Raw genomic sequence first — 26140 nt, forward strand, 5'->3', positions numbered from 1 at the left:
TGTGGTACCATTGAGCCAGGATGTTGAATACTCTGTGCGCAGCAAACTCTGAGACAGAGAAGATCTGGAGATGATCGGCTCACTGCCCAGGAAGTTATAAGCCGTTCCCGAGTACAGCTCGCCATCTGAACAACAAACAAGCAGTTAACCAGATAGTACTATTAGAAAAACAGCAGATAAAACACTGAGACTGTCCTGCAGATTTAATGTGTTCACTCACCAACCATCACGGTGGTGAAGCTTTGGGCCGGGTCGAAGGAACATTTACCCCTGCCGTCCTCTGCTCTTTTCTGTAAATGGAAATCCTGCAGCGACTGAAGAGAAATGAGACAGTAAGAGATAAAGATGCATCTCAAAGTTTGAGCTTTATTGTGACGTAAAAGCAAAATATGAAACAGAACAGATATAAAGTTCAGATTACAGAGTCATGCAGTCCGACTTTGTGGCGACAGAAAAAGGAAACTACTGTATTAATATTCAGAAATGTGGTAACAGAGACACTGTTATCAAAATATCAGGGAAGTTCTCACAAATACAGAGACAAAGCAAAATGTCACATAGTTTGAAACTGGAAACAAAGCGCTTTTGTTTACAACTAGTTCCTAAATCTAAAAATTCAAGCAGTATTGTTATTGAGAACTAAAAAACAAAACTTCAAAATTGTTAAAACAAATAAAAACAAACTAACTACATTTTTTTTTTAAAATACTTATTAAAACTTAATTTAAAAAAAAAAAAAAAATATCTGAAGTATTTACTAAAACTAAATCTTAAAATAAATAAATAAAAATAAATAACTAAATAAATAGATGAATGAATAAAGGAAACTGTTAAAAAAAAAAAAGACTTGGCAAATAACAAACAAGTGTACGCTGAAGTACTAAAATTAAAATCAAAATGCAAATATAAAAAAAAATTGTAATAAAACTTTAAATTGTTCAAAAAAATAAATATACAAAATAAATATTTACTAAAACTTAAAGATTGTTTAAATAAATATTTAAAATAAGTATTTAGTGCAACTAAAACTTAATTTTTTAAATTAAATAAATACATAAAAAAAATTGTGAAAAAATTAACACAAATTTTACAATATAGCCTTGGCAAATAACTGAAACAAGTGTAAGCGTAAGTGCTAAAATTACTAAAATAAAAATGCAAATATAAAAAAAACAGCAATAAAACAAAAATTGTTAAAAAAAAAAGTATTTAATAAAATGTAAAAATTGTTTAAATAATAAATATTTCAAATAAATAAATAAACAAACAAACAAACAATAGATGGAAACAAGTGTAAGTTAATGCAAAAAACTGAAATAACATGTAAAAATTAAACATTAAAAATAAGTATTTAACAAAACAAAAATCGTTTAAATAATAAATATTTAAAATAAATATTTTTACAACGAAATCTTAAATAAATAAACAAACCAACAAACAATAGATGGAACTTTAAAAATAAAAAAGTAACACTTTTTTACTTCAAACTTAAGCACTAAAATTACTAAAATAAAAATACAAATATTTAACATAGTAATAAAAATAAAAGCACATAAAATAACTAAAACTTAAACTAAAACTAAAATTATCAAATATAAATATATATATATATATATATATATATATATATATATATATATATATATATATATATACACACACATACACATATATTTTTTTTGCTCAGATGTTAAATGATTATATATTCTTCTGTAGAAACCATGAATCAGTGTCATTTAAATGTTATTTAAAAAGAAAAATGTATTTATTATAGTGTTAACTGTGTTGTTGTTGTGGGTGATTTGATTAAGTCATTCCTAATGATTTATGTGACCAAGATCACAAGGCTTTTTGTCCATGTTTCAATTACTTGTTTGTCCCAAATGTTTTTAGAAATGTATAATGTCATTCATCTGGGTAATGGTTTCTTTGGTTCAGGATTTAACACTTTAAAACTAAAAAAATATATCAAAATGTCTCCCAAACCGAAGTAGCTGAAAAAATAGACTCTCACTTTTATAGACAATCTCACAAGTTTGGCTGATACTTGAAATGTTTTAAAGGTTTATGAGTCAATATTAAGAGTCGTACACACCAGATAATCACATTGGGGTTGAAACGCGTGAGTCCCGCAAACATACAGATTGCCTTTATCCAGCACTTGCAAAACTCGTATGTAGTTTCGACAGTCCATCTGTCACACAAACACAAAAAACATTTCAGTTACAGATAAAAAACACGTTCTGGATCAAATATTTATCAAGAATCCACCGTTAGTGATAAAATAACCAGATTAGGGTCATTCTGAGTATTTTTCCACATTACCTCTTTAGATTTCCCCTTTAAAATACACATCGACATGTCGCTCTCTGGAACTTTCCACAGCAGCTGAAAGAGAACACAGTCAATACAACATCACATCAGGGGAAAACATCACTGTGAGAGTCTTTTAAACACATTTCAGGTGTATTAGGGATCAAACGACGGCAATAAATCTCACCTGGTTGCTCTTGATTGAAACATTGTTCATGTTGAGCTCGTAGACGGCCTCTCGCGCGCCGACGTACAGCACGCCACGATCCTCGCTCAGCAGGAGAGTCGTGTAGTTGAACACATCCGGCTCCCAAAACTCCAGCAGATTCACATCTACAAACACACACACATTAGCTCTCATCAGCTGGGATTTGTGGGTAATGACCAAGATTATGCTGGAAAATCATGAGAAGACATATCTGAAAATTAAAAGAGAAAAACGATTTTTAATGTTTTGAAAAAAGTGTCTTTTGCTCTTCAGGACTGTATTTATTTGACTAAAAATACAGTAAAAACTGTAAAATTGTGAAATATTTTTACTATTTCAAATAGCCGTTTTCTGTGTGAATATATTGTAAAATATAATTTATTTCTGTGATAAAAGCTGAATTTTCAGCATCATTACTCCAGTCTTCAGTGTCACATGATCATTCGGAAATCATTCTAATATGATGATGATGCTGAAAATTCAGCTTTGATCACAGGAATAAATTACATTTTACAATATATTCAATTAGAAAGCAGGTATTTTAAATGGTAATAATATTATCACTCTTTTATAGTCATATTGAATGGGTAAAAATAAAATAAAATAAATATTCAGTTATATATCCTATTTTGTTAATTGTTTTTAGTAATATAAATAAGAAAAATATATTATTACATTTTATTTCTTATTTCCTATTTTGTTTAATGTTTAATAATATAAATTAAAACATTTATATATTATGTAAGGTTATATATTAATATATTAAAAAATATATTACATTTTATTTCTTATTTTGTTCAAATATTTTATTTGATAATAAAAAAAAATATCATTCCTTTATGGTCATATTGAACGGGTAAAAACAGTGAGAATGTGAATTCTGAAGATTTAATAACTTTATGGTTATTAAAATGTACTTAATTCTCTTATCGTCATATTAAATGGGTAAATGGGTAAAAAAAAGAAAAAAAGAAAATCAATTACCTTTCCTATTTTGTTTAAATAAAATATTTAATTATATTTCCCATTTTGTTCAGTTTTTTTAATAATATAAATAAAAAATATATTTTACGTTTTTTTCTTATTTTGTTTAATGTTTTTAATTATGTACATTAAAAATATATCAAAATATAATATATAAAAATGTTACATAATAATATATGAAAAATATATTACAAATTAAAAAATATATATTATTACATTTTATTATTTTGTTTAAATATTTTATTTAATTATAACATTTTATTTTACTATAACAGTAATAATTATCATTCTTTATAGTCATATTGAATGGATAAAAATAAAATAAAACAAATATTAAATTATATTTCCTATTTTGTTTGACGTTTTTAATAAAATAAATTAAAATATATATTACTACATTGTATCTCTTATTTCCCATTTTATTTAATGTTGATTCTTAATGTTGAGAATGTGAATTCTGAAGATTTTTATAACTTGATGGTTATTAAAATTGTTTTAATTTGGCTCTTATAAACGAATGTACACAAGTTTTTCTCAAATCATTCAATTCTTTTTTTTCAGCTTTTTTCAGTCATTTTTCAGCTTTTTAAAAATAATTTAGATTTTCTATTCACATTTAAGTCCTCAAGTGAAAATTTCTATTATTTTATTCTCCATATCTGTATTGCAATATATAAGCAATATAATATTTTTTATGTTTTGATAGAAATGTGTTCTGCTCACCAAGGATGTATTTATTTGACTATAAAATACAGTAAAAACTGTAAAATTGTGAAATATTTTTACAATTTAAAATAATACAATTTTATATTTAAAATAAAATTAATTTTAAATAAAATTTTGATTCCAAATGTTATTCCAAAGCTTTCAATATTTTTGTGGAAATAATAAAGATGTTTTATATATGTTTTTGAAAAAAGGCTTTAACACTCACCAATTTATTTGTTTAACAATCCAGTAAAATTGTGAAACATTTTTACCATTTACCAAATAGCTGTTTTCTATATGAACATATTTTAAAATATAATTTACACCTGATTTTTTGGAAATGTAAAATACAATAAAATAAAATAAAATAAAATAGAGCAGAAGAAGATTTTCTTTCTAAAGAACATTAAACACTTATTTATTCCAAATTTAGATTGCAGATGTTATTCAAAATCTTTCTATATTTTTTTGTGAAAATAATAAACGTGAAACACTTGCTTTAATTTACAGATCTGGAATATTTGCATCTCTCTTTACGCCTGCTGAACGAATACACAAAATGAAATAAACTTCCAAAAGAAGTAAATTTTGAGCAGTAAAAATATAATTCTCCAGCTGGTTGTGGTCGAATCTCTTCCAGAGGGGATCCTGAACTCCAAGAAAGCAGCAGCAGATGATTTACTGCTCCAAATAAAGCAGCGGTCAAACTCATAAGTCATTCATTTCATCTTCAGCACAATGAAACTCTAACATCTCCATCCAAACGTGTGTCTGTCATTCATATTCGGCTCAGCAAAAGATGTTTGACTGGGACGTTAGAGCACTGCCACATATTAAAAGTTTCTTTTTCAATTATTTTCTGTTCCTATTGTCATTAAATTAACATTAACCAGCATTAAATGTCATGCATTAAGAAGGTAAACAAGCTAAAGAGCCAAACAAACGATCAACCCAAAATGCAACGCTTGCAGATCTTGAACACTTGTAGCTTAGCAAATTATATTTATATACTACATGTAGTGTATTTGTATATTTGAGCATGTGCATTCATAGATGATGATTTATGTGTCACTGGCACACTTCAGTTTGTGTTTGGCTGCTGGTTGCGTGTGTGTGTGTGTGTGTGTACTATATACTTGTGGCTCTCAGGTTGCCAGTGTTTTTGGCAGAGACCCGACAGACGCTGAAAACCACAGCCCTGACGGGATGCCTGCAGATGCCACATGTGTGTTGATGCTATTGTTAAAAACACCACACATGTGCCTTTCTGTGCTGTACTATATACTGTACAATACTGTTCCAGCTGTTTGGAACTGTCAGTTTTACAAATGTTTTTGAAAAATGACGCTCACCAAAGCGGCATTTATTTGTTTAAAAATCCAGTAAAAACAGTAAAAATATGAAATATTTTTATAATTTAAAATAGCTGTTTTCTATGTAAATATATTGTAGGGTATAATTTATTCCTGCGATGCAAAGCTGAATTTTCAGCATCATTACTCCAGCTTTCATTGTCACATGATCCTTCAGAAATCATTCTAATATGCTGATAAGAAAAAATTGAAGGTACAGAAACAAAGAAATCACAAAAGGCACAAAAGCAAACTAATTAATAATTAAAACTGATACAAGTATAATAAGAATCAGATAATCCGTATCATTGATAATAAAAAAATAAAATGAAATATTCAATTATGTTTTTAATAACATAAACAAAAAATTATATAAAAATATTAAATATGAATATATAAAAATATATATTAAAAAATAAAGAATATATTCTAACATTTTATTTTTTATTTTGTTTAAATATTTTAATTATATATCAGTAATAATTATCATTCTTTTATAGTCATATTGAATGGGTAAAAATAAAATAAAATAAATATTAAATTATATCTCCCATTTTGTTCAATGTTTTTAAAAATATAAATGTAAAAATATATAATATATAAAATGTTATACATTAATATAGGAAAAAAATATTTTAAAAATATTATTACATTTTATTTCGTTTTATATTTTGTTAATATTTTGTTTAAAATTTTTTTTAATTACATGAGCTGACGGGATGCCTGCAGGCGCCACACGTGTTGATGTTATTGTGATAAAAAAAAAACCACACGTGACTTCCTGCGCTGTACTATATACACTGTAGTTTGGAACTGTCAGTATTATAAATGTTTTTGAACTAAGACTTTAACATTCACCAAAGCAGCATTTATTTGTTTAAAAATCCAGTAAAAACAGTAAAAATATGAAATATTTTTATAATTTAAAATAGCTGTTTTCTATGTAAATATATTGTAGGATATAGTTTATTCTTGCGACGCAAAGCTGAATTTTCAGCATCATTACTCCAGCTTTCAGTGTCACATGATCTTTCAGAAATCATTCTAATATGCTGATTTGTTATTAATATTTAAAAAATAATATATTTATGAGCACACAGTTTAGAAGCATGCTTTATTAGCACAGAAAGTTAGACATGTGGGGTTTTCTCACAACACGTGGCACCTGCAGATGTTTAATTTTTAACAAGAAAAACTTTAACCCTTTACTCACCGTCATGTTTCCACGAGCTTCTGGGAACGCTGGAGGGTCCGTGCGTGGAAACTTCCAGAAGCAATCCCAGAAACACGCCTAACACGCTCAGAGCCATGTTAGACTCCGGGATCTTCGGCAGCGTGATGTTTCCTCTGCGAGAGCGACAGACAGAAAGAAAGAAAAGACGTCAGTCAGAGCTCCGCTGAGACATCCTGATACAAAAAAACCACAACTAAGGGAGAATTTAGTCATCCAACGGGTGTCATTAAGTTTGTGACATGCCAGTTTACCAGAATGAATTATACATATCATATTAATACTTCTCATTTCCATACAATGAGCGTGAATGATGATACCTTGGTGCTCTATCATTACCATATTCATGCACTGTGGTATTAATATGGTACTTCGGAGTATTAAAATACTGCATTACAAAACTTGGAGAAGAAGTTGGGCAATATGATTATCAAATTGCAAAGGCTGTGATTTAATGTAATAAATAAGGGCAGCACTGTTCATTTATTTACATTTATTTGATTGATGGAAAAAGACCCAAATAAAAGCTCAACATATGAAAAAGAAATTAATATAAAATACCAGTATTGTAATTTGTATAACATAAAATTGATATGAAATTAATATTAAATATTAGTATTGTAATTTTACAGTTTACTTTAAATAAAATTTCATATAGTCTTTTAAGTCTTTATTTTTCTTTATTTTTTATTTACTTAATTCTTTTATCGTCATATTAAATGGGTAAATGGGTAAAAAAAAAGAAAAAAAGAAAATCAATTACCTTTCCTATTTTGTTTAAATAAAATATTTAATTATATTTCCCATTTTGTTCAGTGTTTTTAATAATATAAATAAAAAAATATATTTTACATTTTTTTCTTATTTTGTTTAATGTTTTTAATTATATACATTATAATATATAAAAATGTTACATAATAATATATGAAAAATATATTACAAATTAAAAAATATATATTATTACATTTTATTATTTTGTTTAAATATTTTAATTATAACATTCTATTTTATTATAACAGTAATAATTATCATTCCTTTATTGTCATATTGAATGGATAAAAATAAAATAAAACAAATATTTAATTATATTTTCTATTTTGTTCAACGTTTTTAATAAAATAAATTAAAATATATATTACTACATTGTATCTCTTATTTCCCATTTTATTTAATGTTTTTAAAAACACAAATTAAAAAAAAATATATAAAAAATATATATTATATAAAAATCTTAAATATTAATATATTAAAAATACATTAAAAATGTAAAAATATAAGACTGAATTTTATTTATTTAAAAATTATTTATTTAATTATATCAGTATTAATTATCATTCTTTTATAGTCATATTGAATGGGTAAAAAAGAGACCTTTTCTCAAAGTTTTCAGAGTAAAGGTGTAAAAAATAGATTTTCTTTTCACATTTAAGTCATCAGGTGAAAATTCCTGTTTTTATTTTCATACACAGAAAAAAAAAATATATATCACAACGTAGGTTTTTCAAATATCGTGCCTTTTTGCCTAAACTGTAGTATTTGTATTCATTCATAGTACTTTGCTGAGAGCAAGGAGCAGTTAAGCGGCGTTTACGTAACGTTCATATCGAATGACCGCAGCTTCAGGCCAAACAGCCTCTCTTGGAAGGAGAGAAGAGAAACGCGATGACAAGCGACCAAAATTAGCATCGGTGAGTGAGATAAAGCCCAAACATCCCTCTATCAGCGGCGACCTATTAGCATAACATGTGATTACCGTCCCGTGTGCTAAAAACAAACCGCCCTGTATGTTCAGCACAGATTCAGGTGCTTAAGAAATACAGAAGCTACCGTTCAAGATCAATAACTATGACATCACTGCCTGACGATGATTATAAACTGGTTTCGGACGTGTCGATTTTTCAGGAATTCCCCTGTGCCTACAGGGAAGTGAAACCTGGACGTGTCATGTAGGTGATCTAAACGAATGACAGCGAAAACCTCGGGACTGAAAAATGACACCTGAGATAATGGTTTCCATGGAGTCTTTAGATTTTCCACAGTAATCTGTCACGTAAGACACACGGCCCGTACCTGTTTACAGAGATGCGTAAAACTAGATTTTTGCATTTTTTAAACAACCTGAACAAAGTTTGTCTGTGCAAAAGCTCCCGCCATTATTCTCGGGTGTTGTCGGTGGTTGCCAGGGTGTTGCTAGGAGGTTGCTGTTGAGTTACAGACCAAAGTTTAATAATTTATTATTAGACTGCTGAAATCTGAAACTGAGTTTATGCAATAGTAATAGTGATGATCGAATAGGCAAGTTGCATTAATCACGGGTGCAATGTGTCATTTCAATTGTAAACCTGAAATGTAATTAAAGCTTACTTTACTTAAATCTTAAAAAAATATATTTGTTTTAAATTTATTTTCTTTTTACTAAATATACACTACCGTTCAAAAGTTTGGGGTCAGTAAGACTTGTAATAGTCTTTAAAGAAGTCTCTTATGCTCATCAAGGCTGCATTTTTTTGATTAAAAATATAGAAAAAAACAGTAATATTGCAAAATGTTTTTACAATATAAAATAATGTTTTTTATTTTAACATACTTTAAAATAGAATTTATTCCTGTGATGAAATGCTGAATTTTTATCAGCTGTTACTCCAGTCTTAAGTGTCACATGATCCTTCAGAAATCATTCTAATATGCTGATTTATTATTAGAATGATCAATGTTGGATAATATCAACAGTTGTGCTGCCAAATATTTTTTGGAACCTGTGATTTTTTTTTTTCAGGATTCTTTCATGAATAACAAGTTTAAAAAGTACAGTGTTTATTCAAAATATAAATATTTTATAACAATGTAAATTATTTATTATTAACTTTTAATAAACTTTTAATTATTAACTTAATACATCCTTGGTGAATAAAAGTATTAATTTCTTTAAAAAAAAAAAAAAAAAAAAAAAAAAAAAAAAAAAGAAACAATAAAAATGTACTGACCCCTAACCTTTGAACGGTAGTGTATATGTGTATTGAACTTTACATATTTAAACTATATTTTTTGTTTTATGTATTTTATTTTAATTTGATAATTTTTATTATATTTGTTCATTTTACTTGACTTAGCAAATCTTGAACTTTACACGTTTAAAAACAATATTTATTTATTACTTTGTTTTATTTTATTTTTAAATACATGTGTTCATTTTAATCTAACTTTGTAAATCTTGAACTTTACACATTTAAAATATATTTTTATTTATTTTATAAATGTATTCATCTTTATTTACTTTATTTATATTTTATTATTCTTATTTATGGTAATTTCAAACAAATTTTTACTTGACTGTGTCTTGAACTTCACACATTTTAAAAATATTTATTTTTATTTATATATTTTTATTTATTTATTTATTTTGTATTTTCTTAATGTATTTTATTTAAATTTTATTCTATTTTATTTTATATATTTTTTTACTATTTATTTTTATGTATTTCATTTTGATTTTTTTTAAATATATTAGTTAATTTTAATCTAATTTTGTAAATCTTGAACTTTACACAGTTAAAATACATTTTTATTTATTTTGTAAATGTATTAATCTTTATGCACTTTATGTACTTTATATTTTATTATTTTTAAAAAATATTTGTTAAATTTTACTTGACTGTGTAAAAATGTTTTATTTTAATTGTATAATATTTTATTTAATATATTTGCTAGTTTTAAATATTTTACTTGGTAAATCTTGACCTACACTTAAAAATATATATATATATTTTAGATTTTTTGTATTATTTATTTTTTATGCATTTCATTTTGAGTTTTAAATACATTTGTCAACTTTGATCTAACTTGGCTGTAAATCTTGGACTTTACATATTTAAAATACATTTTATTTATTTTATAAATGTATTTATCTTTATGTACTTTATTTACAATTTATTATTTTATTTAATAAATTTTGTTCATTTTAAACATTTTACTTGACAGTGTATCTTGAACTTTAAGCACTGTTTTTTATTTATTTTATTTATTTTTTGTCCTTTATTTAGATTATTTTTAAATATATTTGTTCATTTTAAACACATCTAACTTGAAATCTTAAACTTTACACATTTAAAATACATTTTGATTTATTTAATAAATGTATTAATCTTTATGTATTTTATTTATATTGTATTATTTTTATTTAATATATTTGTTAATTTTAACTAATTTTACTTGAATGTGCATCTTGAACTTTACCCATTTAAAAATGTATATTTTTATTTATATTTTTCTCATTTTATATATTTAGTATTTTCTTAATGTACTTTATTTCAATTTTTTATATTTTATATAAATGTATTTGCTGATTTTAAACACATTTTACTTGACTTTGTGACTTTCTTTAACTTTACACATTTAAAAAAATATTTAAAAAAAGAATATGTTTACATATTAAATTATTTGGTATTTTTACAAACATTTTACACATACAAGCATATATAAAAATTCTAACCATAAATATCAGAATAACACTTCTCTCTGATCTTGAATGTTTTAAAATGAAACGTATTAGTATACATCAGCTGATATGTTCATATGTTCGGCAGGTGTTCAGTAAAATCTTTTTCAAATTCTCACAAAATGATTTCCATACGTGCTGCACTTTAGTGCAGAGAGATTCAAAGACAGAAAAGAAAACAAACGGAGTAAAGAGGGCGGAATGTAATAATAAGACACAGGAAACTCATTTCAACATGTGAACATCACAGGAAACACTAAACGGCCCCAAGCACAGACAGACTACAAGCTTCAATGCTCAGCTTATATCAGCTCTTCAGATACATCTGTTTCATTTCATGTCTTCTGATCGGAGAGAGAAAAACTTATAACATGAGGGAAGAAACTTATCATATGCTTAGAACACAGATTTAAAAAGAAACAAAAACACACCATGATTTTAAAAGAGGAACATCGCTGGAACACAGATTACTTTTCTGTAAAATAAAATAAAATAAAATAAAATAAAATAACAGATTACTTTTCTGTCAAATAAAATAAAATAAAATAAAATAAAATAAAATAAAATAAAATAAAATAAAATAAAATAAAATAAAATAAAATAAAATAAAATAAAATAAAATAAAATAAATACTGTTTTTGGTGCCAGAAACCTTGACTAACATTATAAGCTCACTTTAAATAAAAACTCAACAAAAGTACTGAATATGACCGCTTTCGTTGTTGTACACAAACTGTGGCTTTTGACATCACATGTCAACAGAAAACTAAAAAATAATGTTTGGACAGAAACCCAAATGAAATCAAACCGACATGACTGACCCACCAGGACATCAACACCCGTGACTGATGCGTTGGAAATCCACACCGTAAAATAACAATCACTGATCAACAGACAGATGAGTTTTTATATATACAAACACAAACACACTATCAGTGACCCTCATGTACAGAAATGTGCTGTCGAAGCCAAAGTCACCAACACGAGGGTCTGCTGAAGGAGCTCATGCAAACACAAAGAGCCTGTTGTGTGTGAGGAGAGAATTACAAACACACAGTAAACAATCAACAAAGACTCGGCCTGAGTGTGTGTGTGTGTGTGTGTGTTTGTGTGACGTGGCCTTTCACACACTGCTCTTTCCCAGAAAGCTTCATTCACATGTCAGACCTGATTAGTTGAGCATTGAGTCGGTTCTACCGTGATCCCAATCGATCAAAATGAGTGCGTGACTGAAACACTGTGTATGGAAAAACACAGTATTAATACTATAACTGCAATATAGAAAGTGTATACCGTTACAGTAAGGAGATTTATATGCATGACTCTTTCTAAAATGAGGACCTGAAAAACATACTACATATATATATTTAGATTTTATGTGTGTGTGTGTGTGTGTATGTGTACAATGTTTTTAAAATGAGCAAATATATTAAATTAAATATAAGAAAATCAAAATAAAATACATTAAGAATTTACAAGATATGTAAAATAAATGAAATAAATACATAAAAATATCTATTTTAAAATGTATTAAGTTCAAGATACACAGTCAAGTAAAATGTGTTTAAAAGTAACAAATACACAAAATATAAAAAATAAAGTGTAAATAAAATACATAAAAATGTATAAATATATAAAATAAATACACTAACCCTAAGTTTACTAAGTTAAGTTTTACAATAATCAATATTTAAAAATGTAAAAAATAATATTTAAAAATTAAAAAATAATAACAAAAATTAAAAATATTTTTTTTTAAATGTGCAAAGTTCAAGATTTACAAACTAAAGTTTAAAATATAATAAAAATATAATATAATAAAAACCTATATATATATATATATATATATATATATATATATATAGATATAGATATAGATATATATATATATATATATATAACAATATATATATAATATATATATATATATATAAAATTTATATTTTATATATATATATATATAACAATATATATATATATATATATATATGTTCAAGAAAGTCTCAAAGTCAAGAAAAACTGTTTTAAATTAGCTATTATATTAAATTAAATCTAATAAAATTAAAATCAAATATACATTAAGAAAATACAAAATAAGTAAAATAAATAAAAATAAAAAATACATAAAAATACGTATTTTTAAATTTGTAAAGTTCAAGATACACTAAATAAAAATAATAAAAGGAAAATAAAATACATACAAATGAATAAATATATATAATAAATAAGAATTATTTTTTACAAAAACTCTTATAAAATAATTTATTTGCAAAACCAGATAACTCAGTTTTTTAAATGTTCAAAAATAATGTTTTTATTATGTTATCATTTTTTTATTGTTTCATTCTGTTATCTATCTATCTATCTATCTATCTATATATCTATATTTTTATTTACTTAATCAAAATAACCCAACTGCAATTTGACTGAAATTAATTGGAATGCACAATGAAAAAACATGATTGATGAAAATTGTTAAAAACGGAGATATCTATTTTTGCAAATGAACTCTTCATATATAACAAAAATATATATTTTTACAATTATAGTATGTTATAAATAATGCAGATTATTTATAAAATAAATGTTTCCCATATTATTAACATTATTGTCACATGACTTCACTGCATGCGTAATTGTGGCACTTGTGGCTTACAAAATAAAAAGTTCTTTTGCATCGTTTAATTACATTTTCTGTAAAAATGTCTTGGCATTCTGAATAAATAATATGTGGAAGGTGATAGTGCACATTGCACATTACACCACCTACTATTTTTAAAAACAGTGTGCAAAACTATGCAGTATGAAATGATTACACGTGCAACGTAAGGAGGTCATGTGACTCTGCATGCCGCATACAGTTATTTTGCATTTTCAACACAATTTTGTGCATACATCTCAAATAATCAAATAATGAGTCAAAGAGGATCTGTATTTCATGAGCAGTACGGTAACGTGTTATTATAAATACAGTCCTCTTTTCCTGTATTAACGCTCTTGATGCGTACAGTATGTGCAGCACCTGTTTCGTGTCGGCCGCACGCACAGCCACAGAAACGCAGGCTGGGTTTAAACGCCGGCGTCCTGCCAACTGGGCGAGCATGTGTCCGCTCTCAAACATTCAACGCCTGCCAACTGTGTCCCTCCTCTCGCTCTGGCACAGCCATCGATGCCACTCTCTGCCGACCCATAACATTCTGCCAGAATCAGCTTTCCCACTACGCCCGCTGACAGCTCTCACAATCCCTCTCTTTCTCTGCAACCTCTCATGCTTCAAGAGCCGTGTGTGTGTGTGTGTGTGTGTGACTGCTGTTTGTTCTTTAGGCTCCTGTTGCTCCTTTCCAAAAATCTGAGAGTTTGTCTTTCACCCTCATCGTACATTAATCTCTCAAAAAACTAAAATAAATAAATAGAGTTAAAAAATGAGAGAGGAAAAACAAACCTGCTTTGTGCATTTAATGTCCAACTTTGCATTTATGCATTTAGCAGATGTTTTTATCCAAAGTGACTTATATTTATTTATTTAATGTACTTATTGAATAATTAAAAAATACTGTACATATTATAAATAAAAAATTGTATTAATAAAATAAAAATAAAATAAAAAACATATATATAAATCATACGTATATATATACAGAGAGAGAGAGAGAGCGAGAGAGAGACAAAAGTCAAGCTAGAAGTTTAAAATGTGCAAATATAATTAAAAATAATCAAAATAAAAATACATAAAAGTAAATAAATAATAACATAAAATAAATTAATATATATTCTTTTTTAAATGTGTAAGGTTCAAGATTTACTAACTGAAGTAAAGTTTATTTAAAATAAAAATAATGAAAACAATAAAAAAATACAATAAAAATCATCAAATTAAAAATTAAAAAAAAAAATGCAAAAAACTTTGCATTTATGCATTTAGCAGATGCTTTTATCTACAGTAACCTACATTAATCAATTTATTTACTGAATACTGAATAATTAAAATTATATATATTTTACTTATTCTAAATAAAAAATTGCATTACACACATATTTCTATATAATTAATAAAAAAATAAAATAAAAACTTATACATGTATAAAGTTCAAGATGTGTTACAAAGACAAGTTAGATGTTTACAATGTATATATATATATATATATATATATATACACACACACACTTTAAAATAATTAAAATAAATAACAAATTCAAAATAAATATTTTTATGTGTAAAGTTCAAGATTTACAAACTGAATTAGCATTTAAAATACAATAAATATCATGAAATATAAATAATTCTATAATAAAAATATATAAATATAATAAAAATTATCAAATTAAAATAAAATTAAATAAATAAAGGCAAACAAAACCTTTGCATTTATGCATTTAGCAGATGCTTTTATTCAAGGTAACTTACAGTTATTTATTTAATGTATAATGAATAATAATGTATTAATGAATAATTAAAATATTTTACTTATAAATAAAAAATAATAATACAATTTTTTTAAGTTATATTTTGGTTCTTTTTATGATTTTAATGGACAGGACAGTAGAGAGATGACAGGAAAGTACTGGGTGGAGAGAAGAGAGCGAGATCGGCAAAGGACCTTGAGACTGGATTCGAACTCGGGTCGCCACGAGCACAGTTGTGCTATATGTCGACACACTGTAATCCATAATTATGAGCATTTAAAAAAGTAAAATGCTAAATTGTTCTCCTGTGACCTTACTATGTGCATATGTAATTGTGCCATTTATTATTTCCAAATAAAAAGTTATTTTTTATATTTGTGGTAAAAGTTATATATAAATAATGTCATGCATAAGTCCAGTAAGGTGATGCATTTCTGAGCAAAACAAAAATATGCAAGAAAAAAAAAAAATCACAGCAGGCTTAATTTTATGAATGAGCATTTGATTAGATCAAAAATGCATCACATTACTGAAGTAAAATGGGCTGCAAATGCACTTGCATTTTGCATGCAATTGCATGACTTGAAAAATGTATCTGCTGCAAATCTGCACATAAACAGTCCTGTATCCACAGCAGAATAGAGTTACTGACAAAACTCCCCAGAAATACTGTGGTGGTTTGGCATCAGATGTGATGAATCTTTCATGACATCACGGCCCTGTGGAGCGGCAGTGTGCAATTAATCCGCGCATGCAACAAAAGTACAAAAAAACTTGTTAAACTAACAGCTCACATAAACAGCAGGAAAAAACAATGCTAAATGCATTAACATTTTAAGACATTTTAAGCATCTAAATACTTTTTTGGGGCCACTATATGTATATAAAGCTGCAAAATGCTTTAGAAAATCCTTCTAAATAAAACAGGCTGCAGCACAGCTACGGTCATGCCTTAAATAACTTCAGGAAAGAAACAGTAGGTAATGGAAACCCAATGCAAAGGACAGAAAATAGCTGCTTCACATGTAATTACAGCCGTCCATCTGCGCAGCGCTGACGTGACCACACCAAAGCCTGATGAAGGGTCAGTCACTGTAAAAACTTATATTTAGGCAGAGCTACGGAGACTTTTAAAACACACACGCTCTACATGAGTTGCAGGACGGAGCAGAAATGACATGTGAGGAAAGTGAGGTGCATTTAAGAGGATAAACACACACACAAACACACACTCGTGTCACTGTGCTGTAAAATATAATGACTACCTCTGCTGCTCCATCAAAAGAGGCAAATGAAAAACTTCATTTTCAACATCTGCGTGTCTAAACTCTTCAAAATAAAGCTTCCAAAAAGAGTTTTACAGACGGATGACATAAGAGATGCTTTTTAAAAGAAACTTTTGAATTGCTAAGATGCTGTAAGAAAACCTAGAGAAAGAAAGTTCCTACAATGATAAAGAACATTAAGTTTCTACAATGCTATACACTAACCTTGAAGTTTTTAAGATGTCATTAAAAGAAGCTTTAAAAGAAGCCTTTAAGTTCCTATAATTACAGTTCTTCATAAAAGAACTTTAACCTTTAACAAACTGAACTTCAACAAACAAATTATTTTAAGTTGAAACAACTATTTTTTTTTACAGTGTAGGAACTTAAAGGTTCTTCTAAGACACCAAAGGAACCTAAATGATCTTTTAAGCAATTCTAAGAACTTAAAGGTTCTTTTATGACATCATTAGAACTTAAAGGTTCCTTTAAAACATCGAAGGAACTTAAAGATTCTTTTAGGACTTCAAAAGAACTTAAACACTCTTTAATGACATCATAGGAATTTAAAGGTTCTTTTAAAAGATAAAAGGAACTTAAAGGTTCTTTTAAGACACCAAAGCAACCTAAATGATCTTTTAAGCAATTCTAAGAACTTAAAGGTTATTTTATGACATAAGAATTTAAAGGTTCTTTTAAGACATCATAGGAACTTAAATGTTCTTTCATTAAATTCTAGGAACTTAAAGGTTCTTTTAAGACAAAGAAACTTAAAGGTTATTTTAAGCAATTCTAAGAAATTAAAGGTTCTTTTATAACATCAAAAGAACGTAAACATTCTATAATGACATCATAGGAATTTCAAAGTTCTTTTAAAACATCAAAGGAACTTAAAGGTTCTTTTAAGCAATTCTAAGAACTTAAAAGGTTCTTTTGTGACACTGAAGGAACTTAAAGGTTCTTTTACGACATCAAAAGAACTTAAAGGTTCTTTTAAAACATCAAAGGAACTTAAAGGTTATTTTATGACATAAGAATTTAAAGTTTCTTTTAATACATCAAAGAAACTTAAAGGCTCTTTTAAGACATCATAGGAACTTAAAGGTTCTTTTAAGCAATTCTAAGAACTTAAAGGTTCTTTTATGATATTGAAGGAACTTAAAGGCTCTTTTATGACATCATAGGAACTTAAAGGTTCTTTTAAAACCAAGGAACTTAAAGGTTATTTTAAGCAATTCTAAGAACGTATAGGTTCTTTTATGACATCATAGGAATTTATAGGTTAAGACATCATAGGGACCTAAAGGCTCTTTTAAGACATCATAGGATCTTAAAGGTTGTTTAATGGAATTATAGGAACTTAGAGGTTCTTTTATGACATCATAGAAACTTAAAGGTTCTTAAATGGAATTATAGGAACTTAAGGGTTCTTTTATGACATCATAGGAACTTAAAGGTTATTTTATAAAATAAATAAATACATTTTCTATGATGCTATAAAAGAACTTTATATAAACCCAACGTGATTCCACAAAAGACTCTTAATATTCATATGGTATAAAAGAATCTTTCAGTTCCTATGATGTTCTAAAACATTACATTAACATTTATTCAGCAGAACTTTTCAGTTCATTTTAAAATTTTAAATATGATGCCTTTAGACAAAGTAATTTTTTTCTAAATGCAATGACACTCAGACATGAAGCGTGACTGAGTAGGGAAATTACGTTTTGTTGTAAGTTGTTCAGCTGACTGGACTCTAACCTATAACTTTGACTGTTCGGGAGCTACTAATGACTAAAATACAGCGTGAAAAGGGCTTCAGAAGAGTATCTGTAAAACAGAACCTAGTGAGAATAAGAGAGGAACTGATCTTAGATATTCACAGGCTATAAATATTCACAGGCGGCAGAGATCAGAGACAGGAGTCTGGACTGTGATGTCCAAACGCAGGTGCTGCGAGAAAAACTTTAACCTTGACAAGACTGGATTGTTTTCAGTGAGTGGCGGTCATCATGCGTGTGTGTGGTCGAGTGTGTGCCGTCGCGGGGATCATTAACACGTGTGTGTGTGTGTGTGTGTGCACATAACCAGGAATCTTCAGTTTCTCTCTGAATATAAATAAATCTCACACACAGTGGACGATCAGGTTTAGGGGTGGGTTATTTTACAAGCCGTCCTTCCTCACGACACGAGCAGAGTTTCAGATGAACAGCAATAAAACAGACGGACAAAACTGAAACCAGCATTAAGATTTGGTTTCTGTCAACAGTTTCTAGATTCAGTATCTGTGTACAGTTCTCGGGTCACGCAAAAGCAGGATTTTTCTTACCATTTTCTAACAACAAAAGAGCCTTATTCACTGTGACAATCTCACAACTCACAGCTGAAAATTAACTACGATGCAATAAAAACGATTGCTTTTATGCAATTCTAAGAACTTAAATGTTCTTATGACATCATCACCGTTCGTGTCACACAAGCAGGATTTTTCGTACCGTTTTATAACAAAAGAGCCTTATTTAATTAACTCGCAGGTTATTTACTAAAAATTAACCATAAAAAACGAAATTAAATCATGATACAGCACAAATTCAATATAGTACAATACGTCATAAAATGTATACTTTTATTTCTATATTTTAAAAAAATAATACTACAAATCAATAAGAAAACTATTTAAACTATACATAAAATAAATTTTTATTTTCAGTATAAGTAATATGATAAATAATAATAAAATAATAAAAAATAAAATAGTTTCCACACACACACAAATATATAATGTATATATAATGAAACTAATAATAAAAAAAAATCAATATTTTAAATATATTAAAAATTAAAAATATATTAAAAAATAGTTATTATATACATGCATATATTTCAATTCTGTATAAAATGTAATTTTAGTGTATTAATATAAATGAAAATAATAATCATAATTTGATTATATATTATTTATATATATATATATATATTCGATTATATATATATATATATATATATATATATATATATACACACACACACACACACACACACACACACACACATATATATATACACATATATATATATATATATATATATATATATAGATAGATAGATAGATAGATAGATAGAGTTATATAAATATAAATATACAATATGAATATATATCAAATAGCATTAATAATAATAAATGTATATTTACATATAAATATTCTGTGCAACATGGAAAATGGACACAAAACCGAAGTTATGACTGTTATTTATGCAAGAAACCTTACATTAATGCCACTAATGTGTAGAACGACCCTTTTTAAATGAAGAAGACTTCAAGTGAACTTGAACATCATTGCAGACAATTAAAAAAAAGTCTCAATAAAACCAAAACGGTCTCTCACACAGAGTTGACAGTGAATAAAGCCCCTCACGGCGGGCCGCGCTGAACCAGCTCCACAAACACAGCGGTTTTATTGTACGATACATCAGTCTGTTTCCTGTTAATTAAGGTGGCTTTTTCTGCCCTGACGAGTCTTTAAAACAAGAGTAAAACCCCATGACGTTCCTCACTGTCACACTCCATGCTCTGTATTGTAAAACGGCACCATCTTTAGCATGGCAGCGATTTCACGCTCGGATTTAAGGTTCAGGACGGACAAAAAGCCCTTCTGGGCTCTTTTGTGAAAACTCCCAGCATCCTCCGGCTCTTCCAGCACCTCCGCAGTGTTCGCCTGGGACTTGGCAAACATGAGAGTAAATGCTCATTTTGACAGTCAGACACTGATACGTTTCATTCCAGACTTCTGACGACCCACAATGCAGTGAATTCCGGCCAAGAACCGTCCGTTTAGACGAGCTGCAGTTGAAATACTCACGTCCAACTAACAATAAAGGATTACAGATCGGCCTGATGAGCACGACGGCTCTCAAATCACTTTTCAACACATCTCTGAACTCCGGATGGAGTTACACTGAAGAATGTGCTGCAAATCTCTCTCAACTCAGACCCAGAACATGAACTGGGTGACAGAAAACAATCCAAACCTGGTGATTATGTTGAGTTGAGGTGTACTGGTGCTTTACTAAGAAGTGAGTTGAACTATTTTTTACTTGCTGGACCAGAAAACAGATTTATAAAATCCCACAGAAGCATATTGAAGGATTTAAGCCATATCTAGAAACTAGAAGATTACTAGGGTGAAGGACTCATTTCATGCTAGGCAGGAAGTAAATACTTAGTAACACCCTAGCAACCAATCAGAACACCCTGACATTGTGACGGTGTTTTGAATGGTAACTACAGATTCTGTGTTCTTCAAAAGATGTAAATAACAAACATAAAAATAAAAATAAATACAAAAACAAAAAATGAAATACTTAAAAATATATTAAAAATGTAATAAATGAAATGAAATCAAGCATAAAAATAAACAAAAAAATATAAATAAATTAATTAAATTAAACTAAATTAAATAAATAATTTTTAGTGCTGTTAGCTAGGGTGACTATAGGTAAAACTAAAACCATAAAAAAAACATTGTTAATTGAAATGAACATTAACTGAAATGAAAAAAATATATATATATATTTAAAAAAAATGTATATGATGCACTAAAACTGAAATTAATAAAAACTAAATATACATTTAATATATTGTTAATCATATTATTTAAAAAAATATAGTTTAAAAAAGACAACACAATTACTACAATTACTGAATTCATTTTTTTGTGTTGTTAATCAGTTATTATTTAAAAAAATTCTGTTACTTGAAATAAAAAAATACCTGAAATATAAATTACTTAAAAATCTGTATGCAATATAATTCATAAAATTGTACTAGAATTTATAAAAATGGTATAGACATATTTAAAAAAAAAAAAAAAAAAAAAAAAAAAATCAATATAAAATTAATCAAATAAATTAAAAAAACTAAAAACTATAAAACTAAATCTGTTACTTTAAATAAAATAAACATTACCTAAAATATAAAATACTAAAATTGTATGAACATAAAAAATTCATAAAACTGTAAAAGATGTAAAATATTCATAAAAACTATATAGACATATTTTAAAAATATATAAAATTAATTAAATTAATTAAAAAACTAAATTAGTAGAACAACTAAAATGAAACTGAAAAGGGAAAATATTAATTTAATTTAAAACACTAAAAAAAACTATAATACTATCTTAATGATTTCATCGTATATGATGTACTAAAATAACTTAAAACGGAAATGAATAAACACTAAATAGACATTTTCTAATACATATATCAGACAGTCAGACACAGATACGTTTCATAAATTCATAAAAATTGTACTAGATGTGCCAGAATTCATAAAAACTGTATAGACATATTTCAAAATAATATAAATTATTAAATTGTACAATTAAAAAATTGTACAACTTCAGCTAAAATTAAACTGAGAAGGGAAAATATAAAATGAAAAATAATTTAAAATATTTATAAAAAGTATGTTAATGATAATAGTATCTTAAAGACAGTAAAATAACACTGCTGTTTATTGGTTAAATCATTAATAACACTAACAACATCACTTTATTATATTCAGCAAGCACAAGCAGGATAAATGAGAGGAGAGAAAGAGACAGGAAACTGATGCCTCATGAAAACAAACTCAAAAGTACAACATGGAACAAAAGACAAAGAACCATGAAGCCAGAAAGAAAAGATTAAACAAACCCACACTGTGAACTTTTGCGAATGAAGAAAAGAAGGCAAACTGCAGGAAAAGTGGGGGAAAGAAATCTCAACTCAACCAAGGAGAAAAAAAAAACACTTGGGATGAACAAGCAGGATTTCCAACTCAAAGCAAAAGATCAAAATGAGGAAACATGCAGGTTTAAAGTGCGATGACGGTCTGTCCGTCTGGTTTCATGCAGTGATGTCATCGCATGCAGCTCAGCCAATTGGAGCGAGCGAAAGCCCCAAAGCACACGGGACAGAGGAGGGATTTCTGACCTGTAACTCTCCCACGACGCTCGAATACACCTGAAGATCCGTCCTTCAGAGAGAATTATAAAAGCCGCCGGCTGAAGAGAGACACAGAGATGAGGAGAGGGTTATCATGGAGTCACACACTCAACATATGGACGGATGAATGTTAAAGAGTGAAAATACACAGAGACAGCACATAAATGACAACAGAGACACTTATTTCTTAGAATGCATAAAAATGCATAATACTGTACTCTCACTAATAGCAATTTTTATATCAGCATTTTTTGACTGTTATAGTGAAAACAAACAGCTGTGCAGAAAGATCTGAACGTGGCACTGAGGGCAGATCGGTGCGGTTTTATATCAGCTGCTTTAATTGCCAGTTTTAGGGACTTAATAACATCTTGACAGTCGTGAAATACACTCAAACGGACATTGAAACGTGTTTCGGTTTGGACTGAACTGTTCACACGCTCACAGTTTACTCACAAACGCAACTGCGGAAATAATAATACGTCAAATTTAGAGCAAAGCAATCAGATGTAGAGATGTAAGAGATGCAAGATCAGATTTCAGACGCTGAAAAAAAGCTTGACGTGTTTATAGCAGTAAAACAAACACAGCACAACATCTGAATGCAAAAGTCATGATACAGAAACGGGTCATGACACACTTCATTTCCATCCACTTAATGAGACAGGAAGTTCGGCTCAGCAGTATTACACATTCATTTACATTTTAGATTTAGATGTGATAACCTGCAGCAATTTCCTTCAGCAACCGCTCATATACAAAAGCAACATTCATTTAAACGAGCATGCAAACGACAGACTTATTATCCAGTGAATGAATCGTGCAGGTTCTGAACTGTTACTGACTGTAAAACACTTACAATATAAAAGAGCCATTGAGGCATAAGTGGTTGGGAATTAGAAATCAAACAATATTGATTTTTGTATAACCGATACCGATTATTTGTGCAAGACCGATAACCGATAACTTCATTTTCATATCGCAACACTAAAACATAGCATGTTTTTTACAGTAACAATAGCAACTATAATGTTAACGAAAGGCAAATAGACAAAGTCAAACCTTTTTTCAATTAAGAACATAAATAAATGGCAAGGGAGTTTATCAACTTTGCATAGACGTAATTATGAATTTTAAACTATAGTTCAAAGTATTTGATGCAAACCTAGGAATAGATATTAGTTGGTCACTAGTATGACGTTTATCGGTTCGTTATTATAAAACCGATATTTGATTAAGCAAACTGCTTAAATTTCTGCGTTTTAAGGACGGTGTGGCTGGTTTATGTGCTTGCTAAAAGCACATGGAGGGGAAACTGACCACAGATTAGTAAAAAAATAGATAATTCAATGTATTCCCAATAGATATTGACCAATAATCGGTTTTACTAATATTTACAAAAAGCTGTTTAATTATTATTATCATTAATCAGTTTCACTGATATTTACAAAAAACAGTTTACTTGTTGTTGTTGTTACTATTATAATAATGATAAAATACAGTAAAATAAATAAATAAATAAGACAATTCAATTTATTCCAACCGAGATAATCGGTTTTACTGATATTTACTAAAAGCAATTTACTTTATTATTATTATTATTATTATTATTATTGTACTATAAAATACTTTAAAATAAAATATAATCATAATAATAAAAATAAATAAATGGACATAATAATAATAATCAGAAATAAATGACCGATAATCAGTTTTACTATAAATAAATTACTTTTATTATTAAAATTATTATTACTATTATTATACTATAAACTAAAATATAATATAATAATGATAATTCTGTTCATAAACAGATGGACAATTCAATTTATTCCCATAATCGGTTTCGCTGATATTTACTGTTTACAATTCTTTATTATTATTACAAAATATTTTCATATTTTAGACGTCATTTTTACAATTTTCTTATTGTTTTTTTTTTTAAATGCCACCCTGTGAAGCACTCGAGTTGCATTTTATGTATGAAAGGTGCAATAAAAATAAAAGTATTTTGAATATAACAACAAAAACAACAAGAAGAATAGCTGTTGTTGTTATTTTTATTATTATTTATCACTACTACTATTATTGTCATTATGGTTATTATTATTATTATTGTCATCATACTGATATATAAATCACAAAACTTTGCAGGCCTACAAACAATATCCGATACCTGATTAAGTAAATATCTCAGGAATAAACTGAATTGTCCATTTTATTTTTGATCTATGGTCAGTTTCTCCCTCCATGTGCTTTTATCAACCAGATAAACCACCACAGACTAGCCTTTAAACAATTACTACATGCTTCAAAATCAACCTAACACAAGCTGAAAATTAACAAGAAGCTCCTGTGTTGTTGATTAGTTCTGGTTCTGGTTAATATCACCGAGATCATTAACCTTTGCTAAAGAAACAATCAGCAATACAATTTCATGTAGGTCAGAGTGAAAGCGCTCAAGCGTCTGTTAACCGGGACTGAGTCGAGGGGTGAATAAACCAGCCAGAGACAATTACAGCAAGTCATGCGGACGTAATGCCAGCGCACACAAACACAGGCCACGTCCCAATTACCCATTATGCTGCATGCTAATTTCTTCCTGATGTCAGTCTAAATTTGATTCAGTGCTTCATTTGAGTGATGCGTCCTCACAAACGTCTGTTCATCCGGTCCGAGAGGATTCGCATATATCAACATTAAGCCCAGAAGGATCAGTGGGTCAGAAGAGAAACACAACAACCTGAGAAACTTGTTTTGGAAAATGTGGTTTAGATGTGAGTGATGATATATAGACGTAATGACCTCAAACCAAATTAGATGAACATCGGAACTAGTAAAAAGCTACGTCTTTCCAACAAGTTGCAGTTTAGTGCAAAAAAATGTACATCTTTTTTTTTTTAACAATCATAATGAAATAATCAAAAACACTCTCCTAGAATGAAGCATGTAGGGCTGACAAATTCATTTTAGTAAAAGTTTTTTTTTTGTTTTTTTTTGTTTTGTTTTTTTCACAAAATAAAATTAAATTAAATTAAATTAAATAATCAGTTCACTTAAAAGGATTCTCAGATATTTTACATTCTTTGTAACAAAAACATTTTCTGTTAAAAATTAATGTTTATCATAATATCAATCCTGTTATATTAATAAGTGCTTTAATAATAATAATCATTTTTATTTTATTTT

At 27.8% G+C, this 26140-nt stretch overlaps 1 protein-coding gene across 4 annotated transcripts in view; it reads right to left on the reverse strand.

Moving 5' to 3' along the window:
* Positions 1–26140, reverse strand: part of sema4d (sema domain, immunoglobulin domain (Ig), transmembrane domain (TM) and short cytoplasmic domain, (semaphorin) 4D) — a 63694-nt gene that overhangs the window by 11930 nt on the left and 25624 nt on the right. For 2 of the 4 annotated variants that reach the window (XM_051092714.1, XM_051092715.1), the window contains exons 3-9: positions 22940–23010; positions 6779–6912; positions 2501–2646; positions 2326–2388; positions 2096–2194; positions 221–314; positions 9–125 (exon numbers count right to left, since the gene is read on the reverse strand). In XM_051092714.1, coding sequence (XP_050948671.1) covers positions 9–125; positions 221–314; positions 2096–2194; positions 2326–2388; positions 2501–2646; positions 6779–6875 — 616 coding nt within the window. In that variant the 5' untranslated portion in view covers positions 6876–6912; positions 22940–23010. The remainder of the gene's footprint in view (positions 1–8; positions 126–220; positions 315–2095; positions 2195–2325; positions 2389–2500; positions 2647–6778; positions 6913–22939; positions 23011–26140) is intronic. The other 2 variants (XM_051092713.1, XM_051092712.1) reach the window with 1 other exon arrangement.

Source organism: Labeo rohita, chromosome 21 (genome assembly GCF_022985175.1).
Source record: "Labeo rohita strain BAU-BD-2019 chromosome 21, IGBB_LRoh.1.0, whole genome shotgun sequence".
NCBI lineage: Eukaryota > Metazoa > Chordata > Actinopteri > Cypriniformes > Cyprinidae > Labeo > Labeo rohita.